The 27,337-nt window shown below is 37.1% G+C and overlaps 3 protein-coding genes and 1 pseudogene across 5 annotated transcripts; 2 read left to right on the top strand and 2 right to left on the bottom strand.

Moving 5' to 3' along the window:
- Window positions 1-969: 969 nt before the first annotated feature.
- On the bottom strand, window positions 970-3,128 carry LOC103335620 (uncharacterized). Its single transcript, XM_089053817.1, has 4 exons — window positions 2,734-3,128; window positions 2,288-2,394; window positions 2,069-2,153; window positions 970-1,191 (listed from the first exon to the last, which is right to left on the bottom strand). Exons 1-4 carry the CDS (start codon window positions 2,788-2,790, stop codon window positions 1,132-1,134), a joined length of 309 nt encoding a protein of 102 aa, XP_088909943.1. The 5' UTR covers window positions 2,791-3,128; the 3' UTR covers window positions 970-1,131.
- A 5,284-nt stretch (window positions 3,129-8,412) lies between these two features.
- LOC148916329 (uncharacterized) lies at window positions 8,413-9,013 on the top strand (annotated as a pseudogene).
- Window positions 9,014-12,392: 3,379 nt separating this feature from the next.
- On the top strand, window positions 12,393-15,859 carry LOC103335602 (uncharacterized). Of its 3 annotated transcripts, none has more exons than XM_089054757.1 (7): window positions 12,393-12,549; window positions 12,823-12,889; window positions 13,225-14,401; window positions 15,102-15,158; window positions 15,267-15,323; window positions 15,415-15,471; window positions 15,626-15,859. In XM_089054757.1, the coding sequence occupies exons 3-7, from the start codon at window positions 13,242-13,244 to the stop codon at window positions 15,627-15,629; spliced, it is 1,335 nt and encodes a 444-aa protein (XP_088910883.1). In that variant the 5' UTR covers window positions 12,393-12,549; window positions 12,823-12,889; window positions 13,225-13,241; the 3' UTR covers window positions 15,630-15,859. The 3 variants fall into 3 exon arrangements, with proteins under 3 accessions (XP_088910883.1, XP_088910881.1, XP_088910882.1); XM_089054755.1 differs by having other exon boundaries at window positions 15,415-15,510; XM_089054756.1 differs by lacking the exons at window positions 12,393-12,549; window positions 12,823-12,889 and having other exon boundaries at window positions 12,899-14,401; window positions 15,415-15,510.
- Window positions 15,860-17,825: 1,966 nt separating this feature from the next.
- On the bottom strand, window positions 17,826-25,681 carry LOC103335604 (kinesin-like protein KIN-7E). Its single transcript, XM_089054104.1, is given in 17 exon segments — window positions 17,826-18,324; window positions 18,805-19,111; window positions 19,619-19,839; window positions 19,842-19,877; window positions 19,880-20,453; window positions 20,544-20,645; window positions 21,225-21,561; window positions 22,354-22,478; window positions 22,608-22,673; window positions 22,768-22,835; window positions 22,908-22,989; window positions 23,075-23,188; window positions 23,327-23,427; window positions 23,516-23,605; window positions 23,807-24,050; window positions 24,920-25,069; window positions 25,283-25,681. Coding segments are annotated over 15 exon segments (2,775 nt in total). The 5' UTR covers window positions 24,027-24,050; window positions 24,920-25,069; window positions 25,283-25,681; the 3' UTR covers window positions 17,826-17,992.
- Window positions 25,682-27,337: the final 1,656 nt, after the last annotated feature.

The following is a 27,337-nucleotide window of genomic DNA, read 5'->3' as shown; positions in this document are numbered from 1 at the left end:
TTGGGTAAATTCTTTCCGGGGAGCAACTTTGCTGTGGGTAATTTTTTGTTTTGTGACAGCATCAAAGTTGGTTTTTGATAGAAAAACTACTGCAGTTATTTGGGGATGTTTGGTGGTAGCTGTTTTGTGATTTGGGTTATTTGTGCACAGAGTTTCTATTTCCATTCAGAAAAGAAAATGAGGAATTAGAACCAAAAGTTCAAGACAGGGAGGGTTACTTATTTACATCTAGTATCTTGCTCAACCAAAACAGTGATTTCAAATGTAGTCCCTGACTCTTATTTGTCCAACTCATAACATTCAAATTTTAGATGAGTATTTGTTAAACAAATTTCACAACAGCCTTTTACACTCAATCGAGGACCTGAACATCTGAACTTTAACACATCCACACTACCGTTTCCGTCGTAGTAGTGTTTAGATGAGGGAAATAAACTCGGTATTTTGACAAAAGTCAAAATTTCTAAATTGAGACATGAACCAATTCCAGTGTTTTGATTAAAAAAACATAAAAATTTAGAAATTTCACATGGGAAAAAACATGGAATTTGAAATTCATCCCAACTTTGAATTCCATCTAAAAAGTCGTCATTTCCAAAATTTCAAGAGACATGTAAAAGCTAAATTTCGTATTTAAATTCATTACCGAAACAAGAAAATTTACAAATTCTAAAATATTAATTTCCGTATTTTAAATTTCATTATTTATGAATTCATTTGTACTTTCAAATTTCCTCATCCAAACGCACTGTTATCAGTCTTCCATTCATGTTTCCATAAAGCTACACAAGAAATGCAGCAGGGTACTTTTCTACTGATGAAGTGCGAAGCGGGTGAAGAAGATAAGAAAAGAGCAGAAAAAACTCTCACAATCTTCATTAAGGCATAGACAGACAGAGTTTGATACAGTGCATAAGATAGTTAAACAAACGCAGAAAATTTGAGGCAACCGGACATGACTGCGACAGATTTTGTATCCCTTTTCCTTGCTGCATGCTTTCCTTTTTCTTGGGCCGTTTCTTCCGCCGATCGCTTTCCTCAATCTTAATCTGTCACCGCACGTAACGGCTAGCGATCAAGATTCACACCACATCAAATCCCTATAAACTTCTGTTTCTTGGCTATGTTCATCTATGGCTTGAAGACCCATTCATCCTGGGCTTCAGTCTGATCCAGTGTTCCCAACTTTATCTGCAACACCAGATAGAGAAAAAGCGTAAGCAAAACAATACAATGAAATATTAATTAAAAAATGTACTAGAGTCATAGAAATCTCGAGGTTCAACTGTAGCCATTATGGCCAATTTAAACCTTATGTGTGATTAGTAACTGCTCTTGGAGAGACGATTAAAATTTCAATATATATTCTCCTATGCAGATGTTTGGAAGTTATTATCGTGCGGATGCCATGTATCATCTGCTACCCCTCTTTGTTTACAATAGCATCTGCACGATAATAACTTATATATATTATATATACATAAATTCTCTTATGCGAACGCCATGTATTTTCTACTATCTCTCCCTATTTTCCTCCAAATTTATAGTGGCATGATATGTGTATGTGTGCGTGCGCGCGCACTAGCCAACAAAGTAAAATACATGAAATATTACAGTTCTACTCGAGTTATGTATAACCATTTCATTGAAGAAAAAGAATCACACTCCATTCATCTGTCCATGATGGCCATTTATGGGAAGGTACACCAATATTTTCCAGTTTAAGGCTATGTTTTAAACTATTCTTGGTCTTGGAGAATAGTACCCACCCTTTCCCAACCATTTTTTCAGGAGAAAGGGTTGGGCCATAGGGAAGAAAGGCTAAAATGTTCAAGGCAGGACACTTCAATGGGCAAACCTACCACAGCGAATGCCTGTAACCTCATAACCAGACATATTGAATTACTTTTGGGTGCAGTTTGAAACAATACAAAAGGTGAACAGACATGAAGGCAAAAAGACTAAAAATAGAAAAATATATACAAAACAGTAAATTAAACTGAAAATAAGAGAGCGTCATATCAATGCAAGAAGCACAAATCCTTGACCATATAGGCAAAGCACTAACCTTGAAAAGCCTCATTTCAAACCGAGGACCAATCTCCTCCATAACGATGGATTTAGGACCTCCATGCTTCCCATAAGTATGATGCCTGTAGGTTCTCAGTTTGTTAACTGAAAAGCAAAGCAAAACTTACACATTTAACGAAGAACAGAATCGCAAATAAGAAAACTCACTTACTAAACCACACAGCGGGAAAAGAAAAGCACAAATGAGACAACAAACCTGAATGAAATATAGTCTGACTGATTGGCGAAAGTGATTATGTGCTTCGTATCTGGCTTTGGCACTGGAAAGAGATGCTTCAAAATATTTGCTGTTCTCTCACCCAACTATCAACACATAAAGAAGAAAAAAGATAATATAATATAATGTTGATAGGGTGGTAACTAAGAAGGCCAACAAAAAAATAGGAGTGATAGAGATGAATAATGAGCCATCAGGATAGTTTATGAATACAAACAAGCACCAAAACAAACCAGCAGAACACAAAATGGTGCTTCAAGGGGTGAGAGTCCTCGAAATTTCATGGTCAGTAGTAAATTCATGAAAACTGTACTGGTCATTGATTAGCACAACAATTATAATCTGTGACCAATGCTATTAATCCATGGGGTCTTATCTTTCTTCTCAAATATATTGGGTTATGTGAGCAATCAAGACGATGGTACCTTAGTCGTGAAATTGTCAAGAATCACATGTGGATAAACCTGCGGCATGGTTCCCATAGCTTTCTTGTCCTTGATGTCATGTCTTGTAACCTATTAAGTAGAATATTTTTAGCAAAATTCCCAAACTATTAAGTTCAAGCATACGGTCAGAAAGCAACAAGGTCAAAAAATTATCAAGATCATAAATCTAATTAATTAAATGGGTTTAATTTTCAATGTTCATCATGATTGGCATATTTCAATTGTCATTATCAGCTCTTCCTATTATGTTTCTTTGCTCTGGGAAGCTGATGCTTTTATATTGAAAAAAGACCATCATTCTTCTTTCACTTTTAAAACCATTATCTCTGCCTCAATTTTCCCTATGTTTATTCTGCTGAAGACCCCTAGAAAATTGCAGTCAAACGTCAGTTTGAATATCAAATATTTATTTTACATGAACATGGATCATTACACTACTTACCACATTGCGCAGTTCAAAAAAAGCCGTTGGACCAGAAGGAAGGTGGATTATAAACAAACCATCAGGTACGCCACGATTTTCATGAACCAAAACAACATCTGTAAAATCATGTGCACGGCAAGTTTCAATAATTTCAGAAATAACCTGCAGGGTTTGGGAGAAAAACACTTAAAGTCAATTAGATAGTTTACTATGGAAAATAGACCAAAGGATCAGAACCATGGCAGGTATATCCTCAAATGTGATAAGCTGTCGAGAAAGAATTCTAACATCTAACATAAATAGAATAACATCAGAAAAAACTGAAGAGGTCATTTGCCTGGAAAAAAGATATTCACCGTGTTCTTAAATGTAGGGGTCAATCTAGACATAATCGCAACACCAAACAAATGGTGAACAGTAAAAGACTGAACAAACTGAACTGAAAATTAAAGGCACATATGTGGTCGGTATTTCACGACATTACGGTTTGGTTGCCGGTGAAATTGCAGTTTTGCGGTATCTCGGTAGAAAATGCCAGCCCTAGTGCCAATGACTTAATGTGAGTAGTGCATGGTTAAGCACATGGCACATAACAGAAGTGAAACAGCACCATGCACAAAAAACATTTGCAAATAAGCAATTCTGGGAACTTTTCTATTTTCTGGTGCCTGTGGAAAAGTTGAAATGACAGAGCTTTGTGCTCTAGGATTGTTTTATGGACTTAGAAACACAACCTGTACAACGGCTTTTGATGTAGGAGCATCAATCCTAGTCAAAAAGGGCTAAGCTTTGGATATTTTAAATTATTAAATTAAATGTTTTCCTCTCTTCATTAGGATTTGGTTTAAGTTTCTTGTTTTGTTTCTACTTTCCTTTATCAATTGGGTTTTCTTAGTAAACTAGGAATAGGAATTCTAGGCTAATGTATTCTATAAATAGGCTATTAAGAGACTTTTGTATTCAGTTTTTCATCAATACAATTTCAGACTTTAGACTACAATTTCAGACTTTAGTCTAAAGAGTTTTCTTTGGGAATTTAGCCCTAGAACTCAATTATCTTCGTTCCAGCTTCAATTCTACAGCTTTATCCTTCTATTCTCTGTATTTCGGGTACGTTTGGGTCGCTGGACAGCCGCTTATAGCCGCTGCCCTGCATCAAATTGGTATTAGAGCCAGGTTAATCCTTGCTCCACACCATGGTTGGACGTGCTAGAGGTCATGGATGAGGGAACCAAGCCCAACACACAGAGATGGCTGAGATGCGGCGTATGATGGAAGACTTGTCAAGAGCGGTGCAAACCCTCCAACGATAGGAACGCGCGGATGCCTATATGGAGATTCCATAACGCAACTGCGGACCCTTACACATACCGGAAGGTGGTGGTGAGGATGAATATGAAGACGAAACAGACGTCGACAACCCTTTTCATAACGCTGGAAACCATGATGATGGTGATAGAGGTGGATTGGAAGAGTGGTTGGTTCGTGCGTTGGATTTGAATGGTGGAGGAATTAAAATTGAAGTTGCTGATTTCTATGGAAAGATGCATGCCGAAGATTATTTGGATTGGGAAGCAAGCCTAGAGAATTATTTCGAATGGAAGCCTATGACAGATGTTCACAGAGTGTTGTTTTTAAAGCTTAAATTGAAGAGTATCGCGCTTCAATGGTGGAAGAGAGTTGAAGAGCAGCGTGTTCGACAAGGAAAGCAGAAGATCAACACATGGGATCTTATGAAAACCAAGTTACGCAAGCAGTTTCTACCAGCTGATTACACTATGGAATTATATGAACGGTTTCATAACTTAAAACAACGCGAAATGTCTGTCGAAGAATATACTTCTGAGTTTGATAATCTTTCGCTTCGAGTTGGTTTGAATGAGACTAATGAACATATGACATCTTGTTACCTTTCTGGTTTGAATAAAACCATTCGAGATGAGCTGGGTGTGGTTCGCTTGTTCAACCTTGAAGATGCTCGACAATATGCCTTAATGGTCAAGCGTCGACAATTGCGACGTGGAGGAAGGAGATTTGTTTCTGGACGCACAGAAAATTATTGGCAGAGAAATACAACAGCTGTTCACGGGGTTTGAAGCGAACAAAGAGCCCGAACTGGTGGTAGGAACATGGTGGGCATTGATAGGAATGAAAAATGGAAGGAAATTGCGAAATTTGGGTCTCAGAACACTACTATTCCAAGCAATCTTAGGGGTGACAGTACATCACAAGTGCGTTGTTACAAGTGCGTTGTTACACATGTGATGAGAAGGGGCACACCTCTTACGGTTGTCCACAAAAAAGGGTGAATTTGGCAGAGTATGAAGATGAGGCAACTGATTTTCCTGAACCAACCTATGACGATTTTGGTAATGAAGAGGAAGTTATTCATCTATTACCAGTTGAAGGAGAATCTTTGGTGGTCAGACGAGTGATGACAACTCCCAAAGTTGTGGAAGAAGATTGACGGCGTCATAATATATTCCGAACACGAGTCTTCTGTGGGGAAAAGGTGTGTAATGTGATCCTTGATGGAGGAAGTAGTGAGAACATCATCTCAAAGGAGGCAGTGGAAAAACTTAAGTTACCGATCGAGAAGCATCCTAATCCATACAAGGTTGCATGGTTTCGAAAGGGGAACAACGTATCAGTTACTTCAAGGTGTTTGGTTAAATTCACTATTGGTAATACCATTGATGATGAGGTGTGATGCGACGTTGTTCCTATGGATGCATGTCATATCTTATTAGGAAGACCTTGGTTGTTTGACAAAGACATGATTCACTACACTAAGGCCAACACCTATGTATTTCATCAAGATGGAAAGAAGTTGAGCTTGCAACCACTCAAAGAAGTGAAGAACACTCCTAAGGTAACCAAAGTTAGTGGGTTTTTAACATGCCATAATTTTGAACAATAGAGCAAAGAAATGGGAATTATGTAATGCACTTGTTGCTAAAGAGATAGGAGTTGATCAACTGCTGAAATTTAATGAGTTTCCAAATTTACGAAAGAATTCAGCACATATTGATGGAATTCCAAGAGTTAGTTGGTGATGAATTACCACAAGGTTTACCACCAATGAGGAGTATTCAACATGCTATTGATTTGGTGCCTGGAGCAGCATTACCTAACCTTCCTGCATATCGAATGCCACCCACCCAACGAGCTGAAATTCAGAGGCAAGTAGAAGATTTAATTGCTAAAGGGTTAGTGTGTGAGAGCAAGAGTCCATGCGTGGTTCCAACATTGTTAACACCAAAGAAAGATCAAACATGGAGGATGTGTGTGGACAGTCGTGCCATTAACAAGATTACAGTGAAATACCAGTTCTTTATCCCTCGACTGGAATATATGCTTGACATGCTGGCAGGATCTAAGATGTTTTCCAAAATTGATTTGAGAAGTGGGTACCATCAAATTCGCATAAGGAGTTGGTGACGAATGGAAAACAGCTTTCAAAACTCCTAATAGCCTTTACGAGTGGTTAGTGATGCCATTTGGACTCTCCAATGCTCCAAGCACATTTATGCGAGTCATGACCGAGGTATTAAAACCTTTTTTGGGCTTATTTGTGGTGGTTTATTTTGATGACATATTAATATAGTCAAACTTCTAAAGAGCACTTAATCCATTTGCGACAAGTTCTGGAGGCCCTTTGTAAGGAATAACTTTATATAAATCTTAAAAAATGTTCCTTCTTGAGCGACAAAGTTGTATTCCTAGCCTTTGTTGTTTCAACTAATGGCTTGCAAGCAGATCCTGAGAAAATAAGAGCTATTATGGAGTGGCCAGTGCCACAATCTGTGGTTGATGTTTGGAGTTTTCATGCTTTGGTTTCGTTTTATATGAGATTCATCAGTGGTTTCAGCTCTATTATGAATCTGATCATTGAATGCTTGAAACAAAATAGCTTTGAATGGTCAAAATCAGCACAAAGAGCTTTTGAACAAATAAAGGTATTGATGACCGAAGCTCCAGTACTTACTTTACCATATTTTGAGAAGTTATTCACTATTGAATGTGATGCATCCCATGTTGGAATTGGGGCTGGTTTGAGTCAAGAAGGCAAACCTGTGGAGTTCTTTAGTGAGAAGTTGTCAGGTGCTAAATGTCGCTATTCTACCTATGACTTAGAATTTTATGCTTTGGTTCGGGCAATTCAACATTGGGAGCACTACCTCGTTTATAAAGAATTCGTGGTTTATTCTGATCATCAAGCTTTAAGGTACTTGAACTCTCAAAAGAAGTTGAATGCTCGGCATGTCAAATGGAGTTCATTATTAACAACGTTGCGGATGCTTTGAGCCGAAGGAATCTATTATTAACAACGATGAGTACTCAAGTTATTGGCTTTGAGGAGTTAAAAGAACAATATGCTAGGGATCCATATTTCAGCTCTATAGTTTCTGAACTTCAAGGTCCAACAAGTTGGAAGATGTTACCATTTCGAATGCATGATGGGTATTTATATATTCAAAGGAAATTTGTTGTGTATTCCCGAGGGATCATTACGTGAACAAATCATTAGGGAGCTTCATGGTAATGGATTAGGAGGACATTTCGGAAGGGATAAAACATTGGCTATGGTGACTGATCGTTATTATTGGCCTAGAATGTACAAGGATGTTGATAGACTGGTCCGTAAGTGTAGAATTTGTCAGTTTAGCAAAGGAAGTTCACAAAATACAAGTTTATACACGCCCCTACTAGTTGCGGAAGCCCCTTGGGTTCATATTAGTATGTACTTTGTGTTAGGACTTCCAAAAACAGCAAGAGGATATGACAGTCTTTTTTTCATGGTAGATCGCTTCTCCAAGATGGCACATTTCATTCCATGTGCTAGAACAGCAGATGCCACACATATAGCTAATTTATTCTTCAAAGAAGTGGTGAGACTACATGGTGTGCCAACATCTATTATTTCGAATAGGGATGTTAAGTTTACTGGGCATTTTTGGAGGACTCTTTGGAGGAAGTTTGGAACTGATCTAAAGTATTCTAGCACTTGTCATCCGCAAACAGATGGTCAAACTGAAGTAGTAAATAGAAGTCTGGGTAATATGCTAAGGTGCCTTGTTGAAAGCAATGTCAAGACATGAGATTTGATTATTCCACAAGCTGAATTTGCATACAACAATTCTGTGAATCAATCAACAAAGAAGACGCCATTTGAAGCTGCTTATGGACTTAGACCTCAACATGTTCTTGACCTAGTTCCACTTGCACAAGAGATGAGGGTGAGTGATGAAGGAGGGGGTTTTGCAGATCACGTGAAAAGAGTGCATGAAGAAGTAAAGGCAGCTATAAAGGCTAGTAATGAGTCGTATGCAGCTGCTGCAAATCAACACTGGAGAATCAAAGATTTTGAAGAAGGTGATATGGTTTTGGTGCATTTGAGACGAGACAGATTTCCGAAAGGCACATACCATAAATTGAAGTCTAAAAAGTTTGGGCCATGCAAGGTGTTGAAGAAAATTAGTTCAAACGCTTACATGTTAGAGCTGCCACCTGATCTCCAAATTAGCCCAATTTTCCATGTGTCTGACTTGTATTTATTTGAAGGATTTGATGAAGAACCAGTTTCAACAGAGGCACAAGTCCAACAACTTCCAAAGGCTCAACTGAGATTGTTAAAGATGTGTTGGATGTCAAAGAGGTAAAGTCGAGGAGGGGTAACCAGTACAGGCGGTTCTTAGTGAAATGGTTGGGTAAGAATGCTACTGAGAGCACGTTCCTGAAGAAGAATTAAAGAGGATTGATCCAGAGACATATGCTGAAGTTGTTAAAGCTTTCTCTCCAGAGTCGAGTTTCTTTCCAACCCGGTGGAGTTGATGCAGGACCATCAATCCTAGTCAAAAAGGGATAAGGTTTAGATATTTCAAATTATTAAATTAAATGTTTTCCTCTCTTCATTAGGATTTGGTTTAAGTTTCTTGTTTTGTTTCTACTTTCCTTTATCAATTGGGTTTTCTTAGTAAACAAGGAATAGGAATTCTAGGCTAATGTATTCTAGTATAAATAGGCTATTAAGAGACTTTTGTATTCAATTTTTCATCAATACAATTTCAGACTTTAGTCTAAAGAGTTTTCTTTGGGAATTTAGCCCTAGAACTCAATTATCTTCGTTCCAGCTTCAATTATACAACTTTATCCTTTTATTCTCTGTATTTCGGGTACGTTTGGGTCGCTAGACGGCCGCTTATAGCCGTTGCCCTGCATCAACTTTACTACTAGTGCAACGATTAGGTTGATTTTTTTCACAACTTTTTGTTTATCTTATTTCGGTACTGAGCATATAACCAATAGACTCTTCCTAAAAATCGATTTTTTCTTGGTGCTAAAAATCAATAAAATTTAAAAAAAAATCCTAAGCTACATGGATTTTTTTGTTAGCAGGTTATGAGTTCATGTTAAGCAAATAATAATTCATCCTAATTGATTAACTTCATAGTATGCTTAATTTCTATTACCGGTGTCGTGTTGTCTCGAAAATTAACTTTTTTTTTTATAAATCAGGGAGGGGGCATTCAAACTTGGGATCTCTTCCAACATTAGGAAGAGAAACACCAGTAGACTAAGAGCTAGTCAGTTCCCTACAACATATTTAAAATGGTGAACAAATTATTTTCAAAAGACTAAATGTCCATATAAAAAATAGAACTGTGAAATAATTCACTGTTGAATTCATATAAAAGATTCAACAGATCAGGGTTGGGGAGCCGAACATCCCGGCCCAATCTCACAAACACTCCTAGCACCAAAACGTCCAACGTACCCAAGTCCTAATTTTCAGACTAAACCCCATGAGGTGTACGATTTTTCCAAGTCTAAAATTTTGTTATCACACACTGGGCATATATCTGATATACATGAAAAGGAAACAAAAGCAAAACTTGGAAAATGCACATCAAGAAACCGATGATTTATGTAAAAACAAATAGGGAAGAAGAGAAAAATAAGCCGAACAAGTTTGGGCAAAAAAGTTAACCAACCTGCCACCACGGTTCATTTGTTGTGCATTAGGAAAAACAAGTTTCAGTTCCTACAACAAGTGTTATGTGAACCACAATATCACTAATCAAAACCAAATTTGCAGCAAATAATACGAACCAACAAATTGAACACCAAAAGTGCAACTAGATGAACAAGAGAAAATGAAAGAGGCTAGGCCAACCTTTGCAAATTGTACTAGCGGGGCACTTGGATTCCGGGAAGTAGTTATCAAAATCTTGGGATCTCTTTCTGCTGCTTTAGCATACTCATCGTCGATATGTGCCCTTGGGACTAGGATTCAGAAATGAAAACAGGGAAGAATTGACCACATGATAAAATGTAAAACTACAAATTACAGGACAGTTGGGTATCAAGAGTTTTTCGAGTATTTGTTTTAAATTATAGACATCATGTACACAGAGCCAATTTCTAAGTGCACTTGTACAGGCTCATCATCACTACATGCAAATTTTAACTGAATGTCTTCTAAAGACCTAGCCTGTTAAGCCTCATTTCTTAATTTCAACTTCCTTACCTATAATGTGAAAATCAAATAAACTTTAACCATTCATTCTTCTCACAGTTTTCCTTTTTCCTTCTTTAAGAACCAGCAGAACCATCAAGAAAAAAACATTGGCGGTCTAAACAACCAAAGAAGAGAAAAAAGAATTTCTATATACTCATATACCAGCAGTGTTCTCATCTTTGAGATTGATTTCAACAGTACAAACATCAACATGATATTTCCAAAGTACAAATTCCAAGAGAGCAACGAACTAACATGTTAAAAATAAAACTATATTGGACAAGTCTCACTAAAATTACTAGCCCACATCACCACAATTAACCATAAGCCCAAAAAAAGTCCACAAACCCAACATGACCCTAAAGCAATCCATGAGCCTAAATGAACTCTACCACTACCACATGATGAAGCGTCGTCGTGACCACACCCACCATTGCATCCATAACAGATATGGGGAAAATATAATTTCCAATTATCTACATGTGCATTAGAGTGAACAAATTAACGAAATAAACAACCCTGTGAAAGAACAATTGGTGATTTCGTCAAAGACGATGTAGAAACAAATTTAGAGAACATGAGCATTGTTAGAGTGTGGGTTTTGAAAGAATGATTTGATTGAGAACATAGCCTAAAAGGAGTGATGGGGAACTTCAATCTAAGTAGGGCTCAAAAGAAATCACCACAAGAGGCTTCTTAATCAAAACGCCCGAGTTGACTTATTCACTAATCCAAAAGGAAAAAACAAGAAGAGAGGAGGGGGAGAAGGGCCAGTAACGCTTCTTCCTCCCTCTTTCTATTGAGTTTTCCTTTCAGACTCAGAGAGAGAGAGAGAGCGCGGCAAAAGATTCATAGACTATCAATGTAATCTTCTTTTGATAAAAATAAAAAATAAAAAACCGATACAAGTTTATTAGATTAAACAGAAAAAAGAATATAAAGGAAAAAATGGTAAAGGAGTTATAACAATAGTACGACATATAATATGGACAAAACCTTCCCCTAATAACGTGAAGAGAAAGACTATTAAACTAATCTTAAATATACAAATTAATAAAGAGCAGCAAGAGGATTTTTTTTTCCCCATAAGAGGCTTCTTAATCAAAACTCCCGAGTGGACTTTTCACTAACCTAAAATGAAAACACAAGAAGAGAGGAGAGAGAGAAGAGGTTAGTGATGCTTCTTCCTCCCTCCTTCTATGGAGTTTTCCTCTGAGACTCACAGAGAGAGAGGGAGAGAGAGAGAGGGGCTAGAGACTCACAAACTATCAACATAATCTTCTTTTGATAAAAATAAAAAATAAAAAACCAATACAAGTTTATTAGATTAAACAGAAAAAAGAATATAAAGGGAAAAATGGTCAATGAGTCATCCCAATATTAGCACGACATATATGGACAAAACCTTCCCCTAATAACGTGAAGAGCCATATGTATGTGATGCCATTTTATTTGAGGATAAGCCAAAAAAATAAAAAGGAAAACCAATTATTAAGCAATTGTTTAATGTTGACCGAAAAACAATTGTTTAATTGTTTAATTAAACCCTAAACCCTTAATTAATTGTTTAATTAAGCATGTTAGGACAAGGTACCGTACGGAGAGGTACCAAAATTAACTTGGAGAATATAAAACAAAATTTGACCCATTTACGACCAGCGTTTGACACAATCATACGTGAGCTGAGAACTTTTATTCTTTTTGCCAAACGTGAGCTGAGAATTCACAACCAAGAAAACAGAGAGACTTGACGAAGAAAACACGCCAGCGCTCGTCTCCTCGTCTCCTCCGTCTTGGGCTGGAAATCTCTTCCTGCTCGTTGAAGAGAGTCTTCTTCTGTCACCATAAGGTAACCTTCCTTACCTGTGATACCTCACCCCTGAAATTTTGTTTTTGGTCTTCTGGGTTTTGGAAGACCACTGCATTTCTACCTTTTGGCTTGTTCAGTTCATTGTTTCACTATGTTTTTGGTAAGAAACTTGTAAATCTTGCTAATCCTTTGAAAAGTTGGAACCTTATGTTATTTTAGTCACTATGTTCAAGATTATTGCGGTTTTTTTCTTTGATTATGCATTTTCTTGGTCTTATGTATTTTCTGCTTATGTATTTTCTTGGTCTTCAGGATCTGAGTTTTTCTTTAACTTTTGGGGAAGGAATCGTACTTAGAGGAGCACAAGTGAAATTCTGAGGTACCCTTTTCTTTTGCAATCTTTTCTTTGAGAGATTGCATTTATTTTGTTAATTCTTTTTCTTGCTCTGTTTGGTTTTGCTTTTCCTTTATGTTGGACAGAGGAGATTATGCAAGCCCATTTTGGTGGTTGCCATATTTATCTATTTTCTATTGCCTTGCTTGTTCTGCATGTTAATGGCTTTTATAGTTTGTTTGAGTGAAAATGGCATAAAACTGGCAGTGGGTTGAGCAAAACATGAAGCAAGCAAGCAAATGAATTTCCTGCATTTCTCTGTTATGTTCTTGTAATTCAAGAAGACTAATTTCTTTTTCTTGGTTGATGTTTCTTGGTAGTTTTTTTAGCGAGAACAATGGTGATGCCAACCGAAACTGAAAGCCCAATATACCTGATGGTTAGGGCAGATGAAACGATTTTTTGGTACGTTATTGAAAGGAAATCCACGGCGGCGACGGCAGAAAATGATAACAACAACGAAGGGAGGAACATTGTAGTGCTGCGTGCGAGCGAAAGAGACAGAGTCCGACAACTCAATCTGCCTAGTTTTGGGGGCGAAGGGTTGGACTGGATTGACTTCAGCAGACTTGTTGCCGTGAACCGCCGCTTGTACCTCATTGGCAGTATCATTGGGGACACAAATAAAATCGGTAGGGTCGGGTTGAGGTACATTGACTTGGATGCTACTCCGACGCCGATCTGGCATATTGGGGGCGGAGTTAATAGCGACAGACAAGGCGGGGCTATTGCTCGAGAGGATGGCTGGATCTTTACTTCTGGAGATAACCTCTACCGTGTGAATCATCCTAGTGGCGACTCCACCAAGTTGCCGAAAAAGGAAGGCCTGACAGGAGAAGTACATATGCTTGGTGTTACTATGAGTAATATTTTGGTTTATAACCCCATGTTATATTATAACACCATGTACTCCATAGATTTGAGATCCAACCGCTGGGAAGTCATTTGCGACAGATTTTGGGGTGTATGGTCCCCTGGGGTGATACTTTTTGACGACTCGCTTTTGTTCTCCCTTGGAACGCAAAACCCATCATCGGATAGAGAATCCCCTGGTTTTAATGCTCGACCAGGTGTATATGCGTTTGATATTCGTGCTCATACATGGTTGTCCAGCCCACTTGAGGGCCTGAAAAATGAGGTAGGCCTTGAAAATTTTGACCATGACCTTGGCCTTGAGACAGTCCTTCCCAGTGAGGGTCCATATGACAGTGGAGATGTACTCTTCCCTACGGATGAGCCTGTAGACCTGTTCAAGCCATGGTGGGTTCCACTGTCGTTGGTTAAAGTTGGAGTCGAGAATGGCCACCACAAGTTGGGTTTGGTATGGGATCGCATGATCATCCACGACAACGATGTAAGGTCTTGTCAAATTCATTGGTGCAAGTTCAAGATACTTACCCCTAATGGTGGTGATATATTAAAGGCTGAAATGCTGTCAAGTGGAATATGCAATCTAGATGAAACCACTTACATGGTGATGAATTGCACAGCAGGATTGTAAGTAACGTCCCTTAATATGCATATGCTAATTAGTTGTTATGTTTATCAATCTAGCTGCATGTGTTTTTTGTTGTGTCGTGCCATCTTTCCGATCACAACCCAGTATATATATATATGGAGAAGTCAGCATGCTATTAATTATCTCTTTTCAATCACATCGACACGTATACTCTGCTTGAGACGACTGACAGTAGACTAAGTGTGGTTAGTTTGTCTATGGCTAAATTTAAAACTTAAACAAAAGCTGAACAAGCACAACTTTCTCTTTAGAGATAAGAAGTTTCAAACTAAATGCATAACTTTTCTTTTTTGCTTTGTCTGCCCAAATAGCATTTTTAAGTTTGTGCCTCAAGTTGTTCAGACTGGCTAATGTGAGTTGGGTAATTCCAAGGACCAGTTTTTCTTTGCGTTGTGAAAATATTAAGCCGTTTTGGAGGATGAAAGAAGACTAAAGGTCTTCGGGGCTGTTTGGTGCGTGGCAGCTAGCTGTGGTTTCCGTTATTTGGATGACAGGAAACAAAATTCTTTGTTAAATGTTGGCTCCTATTGCTGAACTGAGCATCAAAACTTTGAATAATGAGTCATTCAACCAATGTCGTAAGCTTCCAAGCTTTTATAAGTTTGGATAGTATAGGTTCTAAATTGCATGACACTTAATGCTATGTGACTCTCATTATTTGGATATACTCATTGACAGGGTAGTTGCACCAGATGAGGGCAATGAAGAAGAGAAGGGTGATAAAAGAAGAGAAGGGTAATGAAGAAAAGTAACTTGAAAGTCAGTCATATATATTAGTTTATCTGTAGAATCTTATGTTGATGCTAATTTTATCTCATTGTTTGACTGTGTATCTATTAACAGGGTCACTGCACCAGATGGCGGTAATGAAGAAGAGAGTGATAGTAAAAGCAGAAGAGGGTAATGAAGAAGTGACTTGAAAGACGTATTATATTTGTAGAATCTTATGTTGACGTAATTTTATCTTCATTGTTTGACTTTGTATCTACAGGGTAAATGCACCAGACGACAGTAATGAAGAAGAGAAGGGCAATGAAAGAAGTGGAAGGTAATGAAGAATAGCAAGCTAGAAGAGTGTATGAAGCAGGTAGTTGTTACCTTCCCATTGATTAGTTGTTGATTATGACTTTTCTTGTGGAAGGTAATGAAATTTTCTTTGGATTTATGCTTTACTAATTTTCTTAATCTTATGTTTCGTGAAGGTGAAGTTGGAGGCCTGAAGCCACTGCATCCTTTTTGGAATTTGTAAACTGCAAGTTTGAAATTGTTTTTGTTTTGCATAGACTGTAGTTTGAACTTCACCTACATGTCCAGTTAATTGTATGACTTAGTTAAGCTGGGACTTAGTTATATTACCCCAAAAATATGACAAGAGAAAAATGGGGACTTTGCAATGGATATTTGAAGTTTCATTAATGAAGGTTACCTTTGAATCATGGATTTTGGATTGATGTTATGTTTAGTGTTAATGATTTGATTAAAATATTATGGCGATGCCTCAGGTGGCGTCGCCATCTCCTTTGAATTTTAAAGATAAACTCATGTACCTCCGGGAATGATTCACCTCCTCCATTCCAGCCATACGACTATTTGGAATAGTGGTATAGATGCTTTGCTTGAGGACTCAAAAACATAGAATTTGAGAGTCAATGAAAAAGTTGAAATGACAGAGCTATGGAAAAGTTCCCCTCATATTCTAGGTTTATTATAGTGTTTCCTGCCTCCTAAAGATTGTATAGAATTTTCCTGTATCTTCATAGGGTTCAGTAGCAGGACCCCAGTTTCGAGTTTCGTGTCTGGGCCTGCAACATGGGGATTTGCGGGTGTCAAAAAAAATGAATAAAGAATTAGAATCGCCCATGATATCATGTACACAGCCAATTTCGAAGTGCACTTGTACAGGCTCATCATAACTACATGCAAATTTTTCCCGAATGTTCTCGAAAAGACACATATCTATAATGTGAAAATCAAATAAACTTTAACCATTCATTCTTCTCACATTTTCCTTTTTCCTTCTTTAAAAACCAACAGAACCATCAAGAAATATACATAGGCGGTCTAAACAACCAAAGAAGAGAAAGAAGAATTTCTATATACTCATATACCAGCAGTGTTCTCATCTTCGAGATCGATTTCTCGACAAAGCTCAGCCTCTTCATTCCGAAGCTCAGTGGGAATCGGTTTTCCCTCTGCAAGAAAACAAAAGGTGTCCCAAATTTGTTGAAGAATACACAAGTCGACATCAGAAACTTAACAAAATAGAAAGTCTCATATAATAAATAGTGTCTTTTGTATAAAATACACAGTTTAACAAGTGGTTAAGTTGTAGATAATATCAATATTGCTAATGGTGTTACAAGAGTTGTTGAAGAATACATGAGTCCAATATCGTAAATTTAACAAAATAGAAAGTCTCATTTAATAAATGGTTTCCTCCTAATAAAATCGAAGTCTTTTGTATAAAATACAAAACCTCACAACTGCTAAATAAATGGTTAAGTTAAGAATAATATCAACTAACCCTAAAACAAAATCAAAGATAAAAAGGATAACCTTGCAGAGCTTCTCTAATCTTGCGCTTGTTCTCGTAGAGAAGGCGTTCTCTGCCTTCTAAGCTCTTTCTGTACAAATATTCTTTCATCAATCTAGTATTTTTTTCTCTTCATACTTTCTCTCTCTCACTCACTGCTCAGGAATGGTGATGTCCAGGGGCGAGAGGGAGACAGTAGAGCGAAGGCGGCTACAACTTCTGCCTTCCTAGGTTTAAAAATAATTGTTTTTTGATTCCCCACGGTTAAAATGAACAAAAAGAATTTTATATATATATATATATATATATATATAATAGAAAAACCACGCCAACGGTTCACAGCCCCGAGTTGTGGTGGTTTTCCCCAAAAAAAAAAAATTACTTTTTATTTTTTAATCAATGTGAACCTGAAAATTTTAAAACAAAATTTTATAATGAACGAACTTGTAATTTTATAAAAGAAAAATTGGTATTTTTTTTTGGATAAAAGAAACATTGGTTGAGTTTTACTTAAAATAATTGGGTTCAAATAAAAACTTCCCTGAAACTTGGAGAAATTGAATCTCACCCATTAACTATGACATAAATATTTAAAAATTAATTGAATCGTATTTATATTATGGGCGGACCTAGTCGGGTTGGGCTGAGTTGGATCATACTGAACTCAAATGGGCAAGCCATGCACCGTGTCTAAATTTTAAATTCATTGACTATACCCTTCCCATCAAAAAATCAGGCCGACCCAATTTGGCCCATGGGCCGCGGGCCATATGATGAACCCTATGCATTCTCATGTCGTCTTTGTTGCATCATGCATAAACAATAGTATTTGTCTGCACATTTGATGCAAACAATAATGACAACACATAAGATTCAAAACTAACATTTCATTAAGGATGCAACAAAGCTTTCTAACCAGAGCATGCCGATTGCCAACTAAGATTTACACAATCCTATCATAATTATAAGCAAACTGTTTTAAGTTTTGATGATGCTATGTGGGCTCTACAAAGTAGTATACGTATGAGCAACATGTTTATATAAGAGATGCCATGCTATTTTTCCATCCAAAGGATCTACGCCTTGCTTTCGGGGGTGTGAAACTCAGCCCAAACATTCCCTTGAGGGCATGCCCCTGTTCTACGAACATCACGAGCTTCGCAACAATGGCAGCGCTATCCGTTACGTGGTTCATATCATTTGTGTTACTCCACAAGCGGTTGGCCAGCTGCAACCTCCTGCGCTTGGAATTCAGTGCAACGCCCCACTTCTGGAAGAGTCTCATTCTCTCTTCTTCTGAAAACCTTTTCTGCATCAGCTTGCTTAGCATCTGTCTCTCACGACCAATAGCTTTTATGCTGTGTCCAAATAAACATGCAAGGATAGGACAATGCAGTTAAATAACATAGAGTTACAGCAATAATTCATGAACAGATATTGTATTAATTTGTGCATGAAATATATGTTGCATTGAAACAAAACTCAAGTTCAAATTTTCATGGACTCCAACATTGGTCTAAAGGGTTGTAAACAGGTTTTTAACAATAAAAGAAACATTGTGTTAGATAAAAGAAAACAAAAAACAAGAGACAAGAAACAAAACTTGATTCATCTAACAAAAAGAAACTTGTTTCAAGTTATAACCATAATACATTTTCCTTGATTAAATTTAGCATCTAAAAGCACTCTGAAATTCAGAATATAGGCCCATCTCTGTTAAAATACCATGTTACTAGCCTGCGAAGCAAATTTTAGTGAAAATGACAACTATTGAACAGTCTTTATTTAAATGGGTAGCTACAGGAAGAGAGGAAACCAGGGGAGGGAGAGAGAGAGAACCTTGAAGCAGTGTGAGCGCCTGACCATCTTCCACAGCATGATCTCCACGGGAAAAAGTCTCTTTGAGGAAAGAGAGTCTCCTAAGCTCTACCTCCATGTAAATGGAATCCGTTGGATCACCTTTGAAGAGCAAGAAAAAGTAGGTTCTGTGGACCACTGATATGTAGCAAGTTTCCCAAAGTTCAAGTATGGCCCTCTGCTGTCTCTCAAATTTCAGAGGCCAATCAAGTGTTTCGGATACTTCTAGCATTGGATCTATTCCTACATCTTTCACATTCTTCTCAAAGTTTTCAGCTGCTACCCCAGTCTCTTGGTCCTAGCATGCACATACCGATCCATGTTAAATGAAGCAAAAAAAGGGTGAGAAGCTGACTCACCCAAATGCCTTAAAGTTCATATAAGCAATTTACTAGCTAAGAATATTGGTAAATAAGTTGTGAGAATGCGCAACATAAGAAGATTATGAATTTGCATAATTCCATATCCACACAAGCCACATGAACCAGTTGAAATGTATAAAGTTTCTAAAAGTTGCAAAATTCTCCCCAACATGGAAATACAAATGTTGCAATGCAAAACAGTCACAAATTCTTCCCAACTTTATTAACTTGAAAACTATAAAAGTGTGAATATTAAGAGAGTCAGAGTGATGGATAATGTTTCACATTCTCAGAAAATCATTCTAATTACTATAACAAGCACATTCAAAAAAGATAGCCATCGCTCAAATAAGAGATGAACTCTGCAGAAAGCAAGATAGACATAAAATGGCATTCTTTTTGTTTGCTTTTTGGAAAAGTTTGGAAGTCAGGTACACTCTCACCTGACCATTGGCAAGTTGTTTGTCATACTCAAGCTTTTTGGCCATTTTCTTTAGTCCTGCGACAAAAGTATGGACACTAGTAATATCTTCATCGGTGGTCTGTGCTCCTAGCTCATCCACAGCACTCCCAAGGGAAGATTGAGAATCATTTCTTGACAACCTTCTGTTGGAATCATAATGTAATAGAGGAACCTTCCTCCCAAAACTTTCTGGTCTCCCTTGAAAGCTTTCTCAAACCCATTAGGTGGGGTTCTCTCCATTTATCCGGAGAAGATGAGCCAGTCATGAGATTTGCTCTACAACTCCAGCTCCTAGTTAACTTTAGGCTTCTAGAACTTGACATATTTGCTGAAATATCATGCGGAAATGATTCTTCAGGGTAAGGACTACCAAGAGAATCAATGGTCATTTGTACATCATGTAGTCTCTGCTCCAATGTGCCATATGCAAAACCATTTTGCATCTGAATCCCTTCTCTATCTGCATTCACTGGGGTAGATATCAATTCTTGACCTGTTACCCTTGTATCCCCAGATGTCAAAGCAGATGTTCCTTCATTGCCAATAGTAGATAAGGCAGGGGATCCAGAGTTCTTGTCCCAGCTTGGCTCTTCCATCTCAATACAGCGAACTTCTTTGCAGTAGTCATCAGTATTTTCTGCAGTTCCACCTGCAGTTTCCTCAGGACTGCTCTCACTGTCTCTTTCATCAAAATGTGGATTGTTGAACTTTCTGACACCATTCAGATAATGAGAATCAACCACACCTGATGATACTGAATATTCATCATCCGAAACATCCCCTGCTTGCCATTTAGGATGATGATTGTCTGAAGCCTGAAAGAGAAAAAATAAGCAAGAGTTAGAAGAATAAGGGCATATATAACCTGTAATATAACTCCAAAATACATAGGCAAAATTATGTACTTGTCTTGAATCATTATCATTTCCAACCATCCGTAGTAAATCCTCCACCCGTGATTGAGCAAGATCGCGTTGCTTTTTCAGCTCTCTAATTTCCTTCTCCATCTGCAAAAATGTGGCATGCCATGTCTTGGTTTAAATGCATTGGATCCGACGCTTTCTTAAATCAACCATGTTTACAGATTCCAAATATGAGCATAGATAAATATAAAGCCTAGAGCACACTTACATCTAGCGGATGACTACATAGATGTAAGTGTGTTTTAGATACTAGGTACATGCAAATTTCCTTGAAACAGACAATTTGGTACATTATAACTGATGATTTCAACTGCATCAAGGACTACATTGTGGACTTGGTTTTACCAAGTATGATTGGTAAAATTTGTCAGAATAGGCATGTGCAGTATTTCTCCTTGAATGAAAACTTGGAGAAACATGTTCGTGTTTGTGAAACTTGGAAGCAAACTCAACACATCTCAAATGCTGTCTTCTTGACCTATCTTCTGACAGAATTTTCTCCCACATTAAAGTCTTAACTCATCTCATGTACTGCATTTTAAATAATGTCCTGTGATCTGTCACAGGTCTTAAGCAATATCTTCGTAGCTGTGTACATATATTTAATTCCCGTTTACAGGTGCTATCCCTAATTGTAAACTACTCCAGAAAGTGACTCATTACCTTTTCTATCTGAACATCTTTCTTTCTAAGTAATGTTGTGTAGTCACAAGTTGAGGAAGGAGGGCCAGGTGTTCTCAACTCACTCTCCAATCTAGCCAGCTCTTTTTGTAAATGCTTAACCAGTGCCTTGTCTGACATGACTACATTGACCTGTGCTTTTGTAGTCACTTCTTTTGCACAACAAGCAAACAAAAGAGTGTTTCTAGTTTGCTCAACATGGCTTCGTGCAGGGCTCAAAGTGCAAATGATGGCAGTTCTAGCGTTACCACCCAAGCAAGGCTGCAGTATGCGTGTCAGCTTAGAATCTCTGTAATTGATGTGTCCATGTCTTCCTTTACTGTGTTGAACAATACAAGTAGATTTATAAATCATATAACATGAGTAAGTACGACAAAGGAGGAAACATAAATTGTTCATAAGAAAGGTCAGTCAGTCAATGTTTGCAAAGCCAGAAATTATATGAGGTAAGTATATATCTTATTTTTTCCTGGAAGTAAACAAAACATTTTTTTTTATTTTCTTTTATCAACGGGGGAGTGGGTAACAAAACAAATTAATTAATCATTATACTAACCACCTTCATTTACACTAGGAATACTTGTACTCAAATTTGTACCTTTAATGATAGCCAAGACAAAGACATTGCTTTTGGAACCTTCAGGTCATTCATCATAACTACCCAAATTCAATAGTTTGTTAATTATCAGAAACATTACAGACAAATCCAGGAAATTATGATTAGATTACCTAGCATATCGGACCATTATTCTATTAACTTTTTTTCCGAAAAAACAAAGGTTAAAAAGACATTTTCAGTTCATTAAAAAATGACAGGAAAAAAACGCAGATAAAGATGAGGCATGTAATTGTAATTCAAAGGGTTTAGCCAGTTTTTGTGCCTAGTTGTAATTTCCCTTCAAGAAATCATATATTCCAGTGACATGGTGGTTCTAAACAATGATATAGAAAAAAGCTATCAGACTTGAAACCAAAAAATTTATTACACATGTAGGTAGATAAACATAATAAAACAGCAAATATCCACAATAAGTAATAATTTACTAGACCGTTGCCTGCCAAATCAACTTGGTAAAGTGAATAGACATAAAGAAAGGACGGACTAGACAACCTTAGCTTGCGAATAACAGTCCCAAGAGTAAGTAAACTGCGATTAATGTGGCTGCCTTCTTTTAATCTCGTCCCAGCTGATAATGCCTGAGCTGCACGCTCACTTCCTGCCAAGTCCACAAAATTCTGCAACAAACCCAGGACTTCTGAATGTATTATCAACATGATTTTGGGATTGGAAACCATTAAATTAATTTAACAGATAATTTTTATCTATTGAACCAAATCCAATCTATAAATAATTAATATATATACCACGCTAGCTGCAAGGGTGGTTGAATTTCCCTTGCCTAAAAACTCACGAGCAGAACTTTCAATTGCCTGCGAGTTAAAGTAGTGTTAAGTAGAAAAGTCTAAAGCACTGCATATAAAAATGAAAACCCTTATCAAATGAAATCCAGGAGGAAGGGCGCACCAATCTAATAATTTGATGTGATCTAGAGCTTTTCTCGTTCAATGCAGTCTCCCCTATCTGTCTTTGAGCTGCAATAATACACTAAAATACTTAAAATACAACATTTTCTGGTAAAGGCAGTATTTTCTAAAATGATTTACCTTCGCAGATAGAAAGGAGCTCCTTTAAATGGCTCCAGTCCCTCAGAACTTCCTCTCTGATTTTCTCTATTATAGTCCCCCGCTGATGAGAACGGAAAAGTGTCAAAGCAAAACTCATATACACATGAAAGAATTTATTTTATAAAAAATTAAAAAAATGCATCCACCTCGGGATCATCTAGCAGCCTAAGTGGAATATTATCTGAACTTAGGAGGTCTCTAACAGCTTCATTGTATATCTCAATTGCTGAAAACTTTACAACAAAAGCTCGTTCCTCGTGCTGAAAGCAATAGCAATCCTTAGATTAGTGATGTCTCCAATAAGATCTTTATATTATTAAGGTCTGTAAATAAAGAGTACAGTCAAGTAAAAAATTGCAAATAAATAACTGCATAAAATCACTACACATTTTTCTTACCCTGTGTATATAGTCAAATATTTCTGCCACTGTAAACTCTGTTATACCATCCATGGTGTACGTTTTCCCACTGCTTGTTTGACCATATGCAAAAATACTTGCTGAAAATAAAATCTTGGTGTAAACTTTCCACTAGTTGCATAAAGTAAGGTATGAGGAAATAGTTAGGACCCAGATCTTTGTACTTACAGTTGATACCATTGACAACTGAAAGGGCAATTTGTTGGGCTCCTTCTTCGTAAACCTGCCTTGTAGAGCAGTCACCCCGAAATACTCTGTCTATCACAAAAATACGAACAGAGATAAAGAGATAAAGTAGTTTAGATGTTACCTTAAATTTATGAACTGTGATAAAACTTGCATTCCCAGAAATTCAGCAGGCAAAGGCCACTGCTGGGCATAATCATAGGCTTAACAGGAATTACAGTGAGTAACATTGTATACAGATGTCCCGTTCTCAACAGATGAATATTTTCTTACCAAATGTATAGGCAGTTGGAAATGTAGACCCTTCCCGCAGTGTGTTTCGGTATAAGATGGAGGTGTCATTGATGCATTCCCAATCTGCTACTTCATTTGATGCAACCTCCTTCTCACTCAAGGGCCTTAACCTCACTAAAACTAGAATCTTCTCTTCGCGAGCACCGGCTCCTTGCATCTTCTCCCACTTCATTAGATCTTCCCCACCAATTGCCCCCATTATCTAACTTTTCCACCCAACGCTCTTCTCAACCCAACAATCAATTAATTGAAACTTTTAAAAAATATATATATACATAAATCAAAAATCTCAAAGTGGAAACACAAGCTCAGTGTTCAAGTATTCCAACCCACTCTTGGTTTCCTAAAATGCAAGATGACTTAAATGTTAAAAGCAGGGTTGTTGCACTCGACAAACATAAATTAGGCCTTTCATTACCGCATTGTCTGCAACAAGAAGCTAATCATGGGTACTATCCAACCACCTCAGAAAAGCAAAAGAACATAAAAGAATACTAACTACAGGTCACATCAGCAACAACAAGCTAAACCATGGGTTTAAGCATTTTAACCCAAGCATCTCGTTTAAAAATAAAATATATAAAGATTGTTAAAACAATAAAAACCCCGAATGCCAATCACGTCCCATATCTGCACCCACAAGCCAGTCTGTGGCTAAATCCAACCACCTCCAGAAGACAACATTCACAAAGAAAGTTAATTATAATTAAAAGGTTTGTTAAAGCTTAATTCTTCGATTCTAAGCTTCAGTTCACTATATTAAAAAATGAAAAATGAAATCTCATTTGTTTTTTTTTTTTAATGCTTCATCTGACAACGACCAACATGAATGTCAAATCCAAAGTGGCGACCCACTACTATGCTTCAACAGCAAGTAACAGAATCTCACTTAAAAAATCTTCAATATGCAATCAAAACGTGCAAGCTTGCAGAAAAATGGTCCCCCAAAGTTCCAAACCTACCCAGATCATCATCATTTATTCGTTTTCACCTCTCAAAGTAAAGTTTCAAGCTTTTCACTGTACTTTTTTCTGTTTCTTTCACTAGCGCTAATATTTCTAACAAGTAGACAAAACCCAGATGAGATTTTACCTTCAAATTCTTTGTCGTTTTCACAAAACCGTTAGAGGCTCTCCGATTGGATGGGCAATATGTGGCTAGAAGCATACTGCGATCACACTTGCCGACGACTTGTCGTTTCAGTCTGAGCTCTGAAGCTTCTCTGCTACTCTGATTTGTGTTCTGCAACACCAAAAAACAACAAAAGAGAGACAAAAATTAACTAAGAATTAATGCATTAGACGTTGGCCGTAAAACCCAATTCCAACGGTTATTTATTTCTATATATATATATATATATATATATATAAAACCCAGAACTACTAGTGCCACAAAAATCCCTGTGTTATTTTATTACACTTTCAAAAAATGCCCCTCGAAATCCGATTTATTTACCTTTCTCGAACACAAAAAAACTCAACGCTTCGGATTTGGAGCTTCTCTGGGATCCAAGAGGAGGAGGAGAAGGAGCCATTGAGATAGCTTCGAAGGAACTTGAAGCAAACTTGAAGCAAGATTTACTGACGAAGGAACTTTACTTCACTCGACGAATAAAGCGCAAAAGCAAAAACAGAGAAAAAAGAAAAAGCTTGGAACCCGAAACGGAACGGAACGGCGTCGTGACGGAGGCCCGAGGAGCTCGATGTAACAGTAAAACTGGGCGATTATATCCCACAGCCCACGATCTGAAGCTCTCTCTCTCTCGCGCTCCCAAAAAGAAAAGAGACGGTTGCTTTCGTTCTAAAACAGAGCCTCACTGAACGTGGAGCGGGTGGAAATTACGGTTTTGCCCGTGGCTTTTTCAAGCTGTGGGATGGCACGTGAAAAAGGGAAAGACGATAGGGACTTGGGATGAATCAATGAGGGCTTCGGATGGGCAACACGTGGGGTTTTGTGATTCGGTGCTGTAGTTTTGGGTCTGGGACTGTTCGATCTGGAGTCGATGACCGTCGGATGGTTTGGTTTTGGGTGGTTGTCGTCAACCGTCGGACATGGACGGTGGATTGCGGTTGAGTACTAAAAAGGGAAAAGGCAGGTCATTAGGGAAACTGAAAAAGAAGGCATCATGTTTTTTTTTTGGGTAAAAGAAGGAATCATGTTTCGGTTACCCAAATTGACCCAAAAAAGATAAATAAGTCATGAATGTTTGCCTTTAAATTTAACAATCATGGATCAACATGACTTACCAAAAAGAAATCCACATCAACATGATTGCTTACCAAAGAAATCATAAGGTTAACACCAAATAATTTGATAACTAATAGTTGGTAATAATTCTCAAAAAACAAAAAATTGTATTACATGTTTGTTTTTCTTTCTTCTTATAACAAAAAAACTGAAGTAAATATGTCACTAGACCATATCGTCATTGACTATTAGATATTTGCCTTTCAAAAATACCTATGATCATAACATACGCATGTATCCATGAGTGTACTACTAGCAACATTCATTGACAACTCACTCTATAGTCTAAATGATGAGATTGTTTAAGATTAATCTCGATAAAAAATGCCTTGTACCTTTTGTATGTAATGTGTTTAAGAGTGAAAGAAAGAAAACGTAAAGCTGTCAATAGACAAAATATTAGGGTCTCGACACAATCTGATAAACAACTTGAAACTCAAACAACATAATATATGCACGTCAACTTATACGATAGAAAATATAAGTCAAATTCAAGTCAACCTACTATGACATGATTAATAAATGGGTAGGTTTCGGATCGTCACGCCAATCCTTCAACCCATATGTAACCTGTCAAATTTAACCTATTTAATTTTGTTAGTTTAAATTTCATAGGATTAAAATTGCTTTTTTTTTTAACACTAAATTTGTCTTTTCGTATAATATTCTCAATATCATTATAAATTTCTTAGAATATGTGAGTGACATTATGGATAAATACTTAATAGATTAAATGAGTTTAAATAGACTAAATTGATTTAAATATGCTAAATAAGTTCCAATGGTTAATCATGTCAAATGAGTTGTTAATAGCTTAACCTAAATAATCCAACTCATTCATAAAAACATGTTATGTCGTGTTACCCGTTTAATAAACGGATAGTGTTCAAGTTGGAGCTTCTTGATAAGAGTTGTATCTGAATTGAAAATTTCAGATCCATGTAATACCTCAACATGACACAACTCATTGCCACCCCTAAAAAATATGCAATACAAGTAAAAGATGGCAACATAGTAATGTGGCAATGCAAATTGTTGTCTATAATTTCGAGCAAAAATCTCCACCAAGTAATGTATATGTATGCTTCTCTTATATTTTTCTTTCTTTATTTTGACTACAAAATAAAATTTGAAACAAAAAATACTATGAAACGATCAAAGTGAAGAACATGAGTAATATTTAACATTTGAATATATATACAATATATATATATATATATGTATAAAGCAAAAGGCAGAGAATAGTCAAATATTCAAAATACA

This window comes from Prunus mume, linkage group LG6 (genome assembly GCF_029339155.1).
Source record: "Prunus mume cultivar Tortuosa linkage group LG6, ASM2933915v1, whole genome shotgun sequence".
In the NCBI taxonomy this organism is placed as follows: domain Eukaryota; kingdom Viridiplantae; phylum Streptophyta; class Magnoliopsida; order Rosales; family Rosaceae; genus Prunus; species Prunus mume.
This window is presented reverse-complemented; position numbering and strand designations above follow the sequence as displayed.

Excerpts from the sequence above, each read along its gene's own strand:
- LOC103335620 (XM_089053817.1), bottom strand. The coding sequence starts at position 2,790 with ATGGGAACCATGCCGCAGGTTTATCCACATGTGATTCTTGACAATTTC. Across the intron at positions 2,395-2,733 it reads TTGACAATTTCACGACTAAG|TTGGGTGAGAGAACAGCAAA; the intron begins GTACCATCGTCT and ends ATGTGTTGATAG. Across the intron at positions 1,192-2,068 it reads TTGAAATGAGGCTTTTCAAG|ATAAAGTTGGGAACACTGGA; the intron begins GTTAGTGCTTTG and ends CTGGTGTTGCAG.
- LOC103335602 (XM_089054757.1), top strand. The coding sequence starts at position 13,242 with ATGGTGATGCCAACCGAAACTGAAAGCCCAATATACCTGATGGTTAGG. Across the intron at positions 14,402-15,101 it reads ATGAATTGCACAGCAGGATT|GGTAGTTGCACCAGATGAGG; the intron begins GTAAGTAACGTC and ends ACTCATTGACAG. Across the intron at positions 15,159-15,266 it reads GGTGATAAAAGAAGAGAAGG|GGTCACTGCACCAGATGGCG; the intron begins GTAATGAAGAAA and ends ATCTATTAACAG.